Source organism: Orycteropus afer, unplaced genomic scaffold (genome assembly GCF_000298275.1).
Source record: "Orycteropus afer afer isolate SDZICR_OR568_19922 unplaced genomic scaffold, OryAfe1.0 scaffold00420, whole genome shotgun sequence".
Lineage (NCBI taxonomy): Eukaryota > Metazoa > Chordata > Mammalia > Tubulidentata > Orycteropodidae > Orycteropus > Orycteropus afer.
The window spans coordinates 1,967,699-1,978,626 of record NW_006922007.1 but is presented as its reverse complement, the minus strand read 5'-3'; the positions used below and the strand labels follow the sequence as shown (position 1 = coordinate 1,978,626).

Genomic DNA, 10,928 nt, shown 5'->3' with positions numbered 1-10,928 from the left:
GTAGTGATACTGCCTTGGAAACCCAAGGAGGAGTCACTGTGAGTTGGGTCTGACTTGACAGGAGTTAATTTTTTTTTTTTTGTTAAGTTTTATAGAACAGCCGTTGGATTTCCTATAATTTCTAGTATTTAAGTTCCAGGGTAACTGCACAGTCTTTTGGGGAAGAGTTCTTAAAAGCATCCAGGATGCGCGGTGCATGATAGTATAGGAACATGACGGAAGGTTCCTCACAGATTGTTAAACCAGGAGAAAGAACAGTCCACAATGAAAGAACCTTTCATCATCTTCTTCCTCAGCCCCCAGCTTTGGTGGAGATAGCACAGTGGGGGTGGGTGGGAATCTTCTATGCAAGGAGGAAAATGATAAACCCAGGAGTATTCAAGGAATAGTATGCTTCCTGACTTGGGAGCAGAGCGTGTGCCTTTTGCATAAGTGACTGTGGGCTCCCCCATATAATCGGGGGGAGGAATATAAATTAAGACTGAGAAGTCGTGAAGATTTATATGGTGTGTTAGAGGCTCCTCCTCCTCTTTCTCTTGGAAATCTGAATGTAGTCAGTGGTAAGAAGGTGAAACATCTCAACAGTTCAAATAATTTGGTACCCAGAGATGAATTGTGTATGACGTGTTCATTTTCTTGGAGAAAAATGGACATTAGAAGTGGTCAGAATAGACACTGCCTTGGCAACCCAAGGAGGGGTCGGTATGAGTTGGATCCGACTCAACAGCACATAACAACAACAACAACAACAGAATAGACACTGCCTGACTCTCTTAAAAATTTGTTTCTGTGTGCGTTCTGACCAAAGGGATTTGAAATCAATACCTCCAATAAATCCTCATTTTGAATGCAGTTGCCAAATAGTTTTCATCCTCTTTCACCTTATGCTTAGGGAAACCATCAAGAATGAAAGCAAAGCAGAATCTTCTGTTGTCTCAGTTTCTGTCTCTGACAAGTTCCAGTGGATTTTGTTCTAGAAACTGCACACATTTGGTAGACTGAAACGGACGAGGTACTGGTCTGGGGAGTACTATTCTTGACTCCTTAACTACTGTAGTACTATGCATTACTTAGATATAAATATTTCAGCAAATAACCTGTGTTGCCACCACCTAACGCAAGCCGTGAAACATTACCAACACAGTGGAAGCTTTTTCTATCCCCCACCTTTCTCTCAGATGACCATGTAATGTTTTAGGCAAGTCCCTTTTAACCTCCTGTGATGTGGTGTTAGCATCTGTAATGGGAGGGTGATAGCTGCCCTACTTAGTTCACAAGGTTGTTGTGAGCATCAAGTGAGAGGTGTGTGTGAAAGCCCTTGGAAAATCTCAAGATGTTAGATGAATGATTGCTCTGAAGAGCTGGTGTGGTAATGTCTTGTGCTAGACTGAGAAGCTATAGCTCAAGTGTTTGGTAAACAGTAAAGGAATGGAGATATATTTTCATCACAACTTCCTTCAGAGAGATAATACTTCCCAAGGAAAAGTCAGTGTGACGTATTCTTCAGAGTTCCTTAGTGTGTGTTCATTCAGGTGTTTACTGTGTGTACTATATGTCAGGTACATGCCTACAATGGCTACGTCCAGTCATTGTAGATACAGCAGTGAACAAAACAGGTAAATTCATGCCCTGAAAACAAATAGAAAAATCATCTTTGTTTTATGTCAGGTCTATCTTACTTGCATCTACATTTGCTGGCCCTTTAGTTTTACATGGAGAATTGTTTATAAAGCGGTATTTGAAATCAGACAGATATCTATTAAAAGTATTTATTTTTCCACAAGTTCACCATCCATTAAGGAGAAGTTTTCGCTACTAGGTAATGCTGGCGTTTGAGGTATAGTTTTCCTTATTTTAGTCAGTTAGAGCTTAGAGAGCTTTCTTCTACCCTGTCAAGGTTTTAAACTTTTATCCCTTCCTTTGATTTGTGTCAGGGTGAATCGTTTGACGTAAAAGACTTGACTCCATAATCTGCGTCTGCCCTAATGCTGTCATCCGGAGTGGAGACTCAGCCAGTTCCACTTGATTCCTCCATGTCTGCCGTGGTACAGGAATTATTCTCTGAACTCCCAGTGAGTGTCTCCAAAGAGCTTCTTGCTGACCCTGAGCCAAGTGGGATTCCAGATGTAAAACCCGGAGCCTCCAGGGCTCTCCTAAGTCAGAATAGGACCCTGCCCGTGGAACAGCAGAGGACTCATGTGGAAAGTTGTTGTGAAGAAAACTCTGAGACGTTGGATGATGGGGGTGAGCCTGGGCGGTGTGGGCTGGTGGAGTCCACAGCAGGAGGTCCTATGGCTTCTGGGATCATGGATAGGGAAGAGAAAACCAAGAGCTTGGAGCTAAAGGTCTTCGGAGATCAAGGGAACCAGGAAGAAATTGTAAGGGACTCCTGTGAGGAAGATCTGAGTCAACATTCCACAGCTGCGGGAGAAAAGATCAGCCCACATCAGGTAAGAAGTGAGACCTTGATTCAGATGCATTGAGTGTGAATGAGCTTTCCAAAGCAATGCCTCACGTTGTAAGATACAGATGCTGGCAGGGAGCTTAGGATTTATTCTGGAAATATTTCCCAAATCAATTTTGATGCTAACTTGATCTTTTAAACATTTGTGTCATGTTAGACTCTTGAAGAGAGGAAGTGTTGGTCTAATGAGAAACTGTCACTTCTCAGAAGCAGCTACAGTACATGGAATATTGAGTCTCTTTGCAATAGCCCTGTGGTAGTTTAGCATCATATGTTAAGATCATCCCTTAGTTTTGGGAGTATCATAATTAGGGTGGAGCGAGATGTCTCCAAGATGTCTTTGAGGGAGACCTTCAGAGGGTGGATGCCCTGGAGGGATCACCATATTTTAGGAGCTGGTCCTTAGCTTTGCCACTCCAGAAAGTTTTCAGTGTAGTAGATGTGATAGTTTCTCAAGGACTGACTCATGCTAACCCACGCCATGAGAGACTGAAGTATAAATCAGAAAGCCGCTTGCGTTAATACATAATGAAAAATGGAATAGTATTTGGTAGAAATGGTCCCATGTGCTGGTCAACATGTCTTCTCCCTGTAGATACCTGTCCTTGAAATATTTAATTTTTCTCAGTGAGCCTGAAGTTAGGGTAAAAGGGGTTAGTTGAGTGAGACTAATGGTTAGTGAGTTATGATAGCCCGATAGACCCAAATCCCTAAAATAATATACCTGCTCAATGAACAAGAGAACATTCTCTCCCCTGAGTGGTGCCCTGGATCGAGGGTCACCACACTTTTTTCCCTGATGAAAATATGCACAGCAGGTCACACACCCGTTCCACAGTGTTGCACGTACAGTTCGCTGCCATTGGTGACATTCTTCACCATTCTTGTTCTCCCCCCATATTATTTCACACCATTGACTCAGACTCATTGGCCCTTAAACTTTTCATCTGTGCTGTAGCATTACTTTTTTTTATTTGATCTCATATAGATAATTCTTTTAAGAGTGCAGTGAACAAAGGAAACATTCTTCACTCATTCAGCTAAGCTGTTGTTTAGTTTAATCAGCAAACTTTTTCCAAAAATGGCCATATAAATACTTGAGGCTTTGTGGGCCTTCTGGTCTCTGTTGGAACTACTGGCAGTCCCCAGATTACAAATACATTCCATTCCTAGATCTGTCTTTAAGTCCAGTTTGTGCATAAGTTGAAACAGGTACAGTTCATATCTAATGTCAGTTAGTCTAATGTTTGTCTTACTATGAAGTATACTTTTCTATGCATTTTAAAAAAATTAAACCAAACCCACTGCCATCAAGTCAATTCCAACTCTTAGCGACCCCCACTGGGTTCCCAAGGTGGTAAATCTTTACAGATATAGATTGCCCCATCTTCTCATGTGGATTTGAACCAACAATATCTGAGTAGTAATCAAAGGCCTGGGAGCTCTGGTAGCATAGTGGCTAAGGCACTTGACTGTTAACCAGAAGGCTGGCGGTTCAAACCCACCAGCCACTCCTCGGAAGGAAGATGGGGCAATCTACTTCCGTAGTGATACTGCCTCGGAAACCCAAGGAGGGGTCGCTATGAGTCGGGGCCGACTCGACGGCACATAACAACAACAACAACAACAACAACAGTCAAAGGCCTTACCAGAGCTCCTTTCGTTATACATTAAAAACATTAAAGAAACACTTCCAGATACACTAAAACCATTTTTAACATAATAATACAGCAATAATAATGATTGCCCCAGGCGTAAAGTGTTATGAATCATTCTGTGTGCTTTAAAGTTTTAACACAATAGGCTTTACAGAGGTTGATTCATAGACTATGGTTCACATGTTGGATGTTTATTTGTATGTTGGATGTTCGTAATCTGAGGACTGCCTGTACTCAGCTCTGCTGTTGTAACAGGAAAGCAGCTGAAGCCACCATGCAAATGAATAACTTGGCATGTTCCAGTAAAACTTTGTTTATAGCACAGGTGGCTGACCCCTTGGCGTATTGTTTGCCAATCCCGGCTCAGGCCCACCAATATATTCATGTTCTCTGGGTTTCCTGGGGTAGGTGCCATGCCTCTCCTGATAAATGTGTCATTTCCTAACACAGGCTACAGGGTAGTTGATTGTTATTACTTTGTACCTTGACTCTAATTAGGAATGGATAAAGCATCTACAGTTAACAGTAGAGCATGATCTCTTATTAGATCCTGCATTGTGGTGATCTACCCTTGAGAGTATAAATAAATATATAAAATAACAGATTTGGGATCTCAAAGTTCTTGACTTGAGCCGAGTTCTTGTGAGCTGAGTCTAAGAAGATGAAAAATTTATTTTTTAAAATTACTTTATTTATTATTGTGATTAGGATGAAAATTTACAGAGCAAATTCACTTTCCAGATAGCATTTAACATATACTTTGTCTCATGACATTGACTGCAATTTACCACAATGCAACAGCTCCCCTCCCACTTCCTCCTGATAGTTACCTTTTTCCTGCGTCTATCCTTCCATGCACTCTTGCCTCCTGAGCTGTCTCCCTGTACATAAACAGCCCTTCTTTCTCCCATGATTGTTCTCTCCAAGGAGTGTATTTACCTCAGGTAAAGCTTCCGCTCATCTGCCTGTCTTTTGTTTGGCTAGAAGCCACAGGTGTGGGTTCAATTCCAGACCTGAAGGGCAGCTAGGGGCCATAGTCTCAGTGGTTCCCCCAGGCTCTATCAGACCAGCAAACCTGGTTCCCCCCCCCCCCAATGATTTTGAGTTTTGTTCCAAATTGTTCTCTCTCTCTATCCAGGATTTCCTACATAGATCCCCCTTCCAGTGGTTGACAGTGGTAGCCAGGTACCATCTAGTTCTTCTGGTCTCATAGTCCTATAGACTGAGATCGATCGCATGCCAGTCACAAGGACTAATAGTTTCCGTGAATCTTTGGTTTTCTTTATTCTTCTTTGCTCTGGATGAGGAGAGACCCATTGTTGCATCTAGATGGCTGCTTGCAAGCTTTTAAGATCCCAGTCACTACTTGCCAAAGTAGGGGGTAGAACAATGTTTTGTATAGTATGTTATGCCATTTGAGCTTAATATCCCCTGCGATTATGGTCCTGAGCCCACAGGTTCAACTGCTTGGTCCCTCTGAGTAGCTGGCTGTGACCAAGCAGTGACTACAACCTTGCCCCTTGTCAATATTACTATATGTCTGGGAATTCAGATCATACAAATACACTTACAGGACCACTGTCTCCCAACCCTATACATGGTCTTGGGTACACTCCCTGCTAAGATGAAAAATATCTTAAGGTAACGCCCCGACTCATAGCGATCCCTCCTTGGGTTTCCGAGGCAGTATCACTACGGAAGTAGGATTGCCCAACCTTCCTTCCGAGGAGTGGCTGGTGGGTTTGAACCATCAGCCTTCTGGTGAGCAGTCAAGTGCCTTAGGCACTATGCTACCAGAGCTCAAAGGTAACATTTGGTATAAACTAAAACTATGCATAATACAAAGTATAGTGAACATACATATATATCACTCAGCCTAAAAACAGGAAGATTATTATCTCCTTATCTTGTTTTTTCAAAAACCATCTCCTTTCTCCCATCCCATTCCACTAGAGGTAAATACTCTTTTGATGTTTAATAAATACACGATTTTGTACTTGGTTTCACAAAGTAACTTTATCATATAGGGGGTAAAAAAAGGCAGAAGTACTTACAGGGAAACAGAAGACCTACAGATTTTATTTGATAATTGACTTTGGTATGGCTGCTGAGAACCAAATATATTTTTATATGCACTAACAGAAAAGTTCCCTCTAGCCCGAGAGGTGATGTTTGAGCTCTCTTTTATGTTGGTTAGCCTACAGCTGGAGGACTGCAGTCTCTTCTCAGTGTTGTATATGAGAAGAGTACAGAAAATCAGGAATGCGTTCCTGGATATCACACACTAGTCACACAAAGTGAAGATACGCCCTTGGAGGCTAGGTGACTGAGTGTCTCTAACTTAGGAAAGAGAAAAGGAGATGTATTAAAGAACTTGGAGGGCTGTCAAGCAGAAGTATACCTGTTGGGCACAGTACCTACCCATATGCCAAGATGCCTGTACCTGTGCATAAGCGCTGAAGCACTCGTTTTTACTTTGGTTGTACTGTGCTCACTACAACCAGATTTGATGCCACTATTCCCATCACCAGACTAACAGTCTCTGTGACCTGAAGTGTACTTCCCCTCCTCCTCCTCTCCTTGGTGTCCACCTATGAACATTGGTCTTGATAAACATCTATTCTTGTCTTGTAAAAGAGGGATCATATACTATTTCTCCTTATATGCTTGACTTAAGGAGCTGTGGTGCCGTAATAGGAGCTCTGGTGGCGTAGTGCCTAAGGTGTTGGACTGCTAACCAGAAGGCTGGCAGTTCAAACCCACCAGCCACTCCTTGGAAGGAAGATTGGCAATTTACTTCTGTAGAGATACCGCCTCGGAAACCCAAAGAGGAGTCGCTGTGAGTCGGATCCGACTCAACGGCAGTGAGTTTGGTTTGGTTTTTTTTGTGGTGGTGTGATACTTAAAGGCATTTGGCTGCTAACCAAAGAGTTGGTAATTCAAGCCCACCAGCTGCTCTGCAGGAGAAAGATGAGGCAGTCTGCTTCCGTAAAGCTTTGGAACCCATATGGAACAGTTTTACTCTATTCTGTAGGGTCACTATGAGTCAGACTTGCCTCGATGGCAGTGGATTTTGGGTTTGCATGCTTAACATATTTCACTTAGTTTAGGCCCTCCGTGTCCATCCGTGTTATAGTTCCTTGACTTGTGGTTATGGCTGCGTGGTTCTCGGTTATATATGTATATACCACTGTTGTCCATTCATCTGTTGATGGGCACTTCAGCTGTTTCTGTTTATTTGCTGTTGTGAATAAAGCAAGACTGAATTAAAAAACTAAAAGAAAAATTGCTAGATTGGCAAAACAACAAAGTCAAAGGACAACTGATACGTTGGGAGAAAATACTTACAACATATATCACAAATAGAAGGCTGTTGCTATGTACCATTGAATCACTTCTGACTCATAGTGACTATCTGCCTGACTAGAACTGCCCCCGTAGGATTTCTTGGGCTGTAATGTTTATGAGAGCAGAATGCCAGGTTTTTCCTGCCATGGAGTTGCTGGTGGGTTTGATCCATCCATCTTTCACTTACTAGCTGAGCACTTAGCCATTGTTCCATCAGGGCTCATATTTCTACTGTGTAAACAAAAAACCCCCAGCCAACTACTGTTGAGTTGATTTCTGAATATAGTGACCCTGTAGGACAGAGTAGAACTCCATAGCGTTTCCAAGACTGTAAGTCTTTACAGAAGCAGACTGCCACATCTTTCCTATACAGAGCGGCTAGTGGGTTCAAACCACGAACTTTCTGTTAGCAGCTCAGTGCTTACCCACTGTGCAGCCAGGTCCACTACTATATAAAAAAACCCTTGAATGCAGGAGTAAAGGACCACACCCCAACAGAAAAATGAGGAAAACACTTGAATAGATAATTTACTATGTATGTGTGTATAAACACACATACACACACACACATGTATATGCACACACATACCAAAAACCAAACTCACTGCCATCAAGTTGACTCTGACTCATAGTGACTTCTATTGGGTTTCCAAGGCTCTAAATCTTGACGGAAGCAGACTGCTCCATCTTTGTTCTATCGAGTAGCTGGTGGGTTTGTACCACTGACCTTTTGGTTAGCCGCCAGTAACCTTAACCACACCACCACTAGAGCATCTTTATACTTGCATGTATATTGCCCTTAAACATGAAAAGATTTTTATCCTTGCTCATAATTGTAGTTGCTGTTGTTGTTAGGTCTGGCTGAATCAGTTCTGAATCATAGCAACCCTGTCTGTGTACAAAAGAATGAAACATTGCCCAGTCCCACACCATCCTCACATTGTTGCTGTGTGCTAGCCCATGTTTCAGCTGCTGTGTCAGTCCATCTTGTTGGTTCTCTGCATCATGCTTGTGGTGGTGGTGATAGTATCACGTTGATTCTGACTCATGGTGAGTTTGTGTGTGTAGAGTGGAGCTGCTCTATAGAATATCTGAGGCTGTGACCTTTTGGAAGCAGATCACCAGGCCTTACTTAGTTACCTGGTGGGTTTGAAACACCAGCCTTTCTGTTAGTAGTTTTGTGTTTAAATTTGCACCACTCAGGGTTTCCTATCTTGTTTATAATCACAAAGTATTGAAAGCCATATATAGGAAATAGGTTGAATAAATTATAATGATTTCATACAATGAAGTATTCTGCAGCAGTAATGAACAATGAGAACTCTTTCTCATTGGTATTAAGGGGTGTCAGCAGTTGCCAAGATCACTTTTAAGCTTGATGATTTGTTAGGAAGACCCACAGGATTCGGCATGTAATCTTATTCACATAAGATATACACTGAAAAGATATCCTTTTCAGAGAAATGGTACAAAGCAGAATCAGTAAAGGAAAAAGATACATGGATTGAAGTACAGAGGAAACCAGACACAAGCTTCCATTATTCCTATCCTTGTGGAACCACCATACATGCTTCATTTCTCTAGCAACAGATTGTGACCACATGTGTGAACTGTAGGTTCACCAGGGAAACTTGTTAGAGACTCAGTACCCAGAGTTTCTGTTGAGTGACCTGTCATATAGGTATCCTCTTTTTAGCGTGTACCAGAGTTCCAGACTTTGAGAATGAAAGCAAGTGTTCAGCCATAAGCCAAATTAACTGTACAGTCGAGGCACAGGAGCTAGTCATCATTAGGGAACGACGGGAACCTTCTCAGAGTCCAAATTCCCTTAAACCAGCCAAAGGCTAACCTTGCAGGCAGGCCTTTTCTTTTCTTTTTTTTTTTTATTAGGATTTGGGTGAAGATTTACAGAGTAAATTCCCTTTTCATACAGCAGTTCACATATACTTAGTATATGTTCACATATACTGGAACACCTGGCCAGAAACTTCATCTCCCTCAGAAAACAAAGCCAGTGTGCACATCGTGGCAAACAAATCTCTTGAACGGCAGAATTAGAAAACATGGTACCCGGCTCAAAAAATATCAGCTAGTTGTGCCACTTTAAACGTGTCACTTTCCACAGTCCTGGCAGTAATTCACTTGCCTGCATCAGGCTCCTGAAAGGGCTCCCTGTACTTCTTCCAAGTCTTCCAATCTAGGGTTTTGACCTGTAACTTTTCCCATTTGGTTTATCTTTTGGGTTAAGAAATTTTGATCTGTTTTATTTTGTTTTATCAGCCATGACTGAACCACTTGGAACTGGTTGAGATCCCTGGTACAAATATTGTAGTTTAGTTATTTAGTAAATCTGTTTTTCACAGAAGTATGGCTTGGCAGTTCCTAAACTACTTTACGTGTTCTCTAGCATTGAGTAAATGAGTAAATCTATTGTAGTAGTGAAAGCCACGTTTCTCAGTGTCCAAGATAGGAATAGTGGATGGAAGGGGGCGCAGAATAGAAAGTACCTTGTGATATTACATTGGAACTGGAGGTATAATTATGAATTTAGAGGTTTTTTTTTTTTAATTCATACAGATTTGGAAATACATGTTTAGTTGCGATGCGGCTCAGAAGTAATGACACCCTTTAGCAGTGAGCACACCTAACACCCAGATACTGGTTTCTTATAAAAGGTACTGAGATAACTTGGAGAAATGCCTGATTCCAGAGCTGGGATGGAGAGAAATACAAGATGAGACTTGTTAATGGATTGAATCCTGTTACTAAAAAATAAGTATTGTAAGTCCTAACTCCTGTACCTGGGCCTGTAATCCTATTAAGGAATAGAGTTTTCTTTGTCTGTTAATGAGACCATATCAGTCTAGCATGTGTTTGGAGATAGTCACTTTTGAGATGCAGATGAGGCACAGAAGGAATGCAAAAACACAGTGCAGTGCCCTTGAGTCCCATTGGACTCATAACAACCCCTCCTTGGGTTTCCAAGGTGGTATCACTACGGAAATAGATTGCCCAACCTTCCTTCCGAGGAGTGGCTGGTGGGTTTGAACTGCCAGCCTTCTGGTTAGCAGTCAAATACCTTGGACACTACGCCACCAGAATTCCCTGGCTACTTGAAGATCAAAAAATTGAGGAACGAAAACTGAAAAAAGACAACACGTCCTAGGGCTGATGCCCTGAGTCTGTATTTCTAGCTTCTAAACTGAGAAAATAATTTTTTTTTTTTTTTAATTTTATTTTGATTTGGGTGAAGATTTACAGAGTAAATGCACTTTTCATACAGCAGTTCACATATACTTCGTCTTATGTCATTGACCAAAATTTACAATGCAACAGCTCCCCTCCCACTTCCTTCCCATAGTTACCTCTTCCCAGTGTTCATCCCTCCATACTCTTCTGCGCCCTGAGCTGTCTCCCTGTGCATAAGCAGCCCTTCCTTCTCCCATGATTGTTCTCTC

General features: G+C 41.9%; 1 protein-coding gene across 1 annotated transcript in view; it reads left to right on the top strand.

Annotated features, from left to right (window-relative positions):
- The first annotated feature begins 1,985 nt into the window (after positions 1–1,985).
- PRR14L (proline rich 14 like) overlaps positions 1,986–10,928 on the top strand; it is a 108,639-nt gene continuing 99,696 nt past the window's right edge. The window contains exon 1 of the mRNA XM_042782707.1: positions 1,986–2,450. Within this exon, the coding sequence (XP_042638641.1) occupies positions 1,986–2,450 (465 nt within the window). The remainder of the gene's footprint in view (positions 2,451–10,928) is intronic.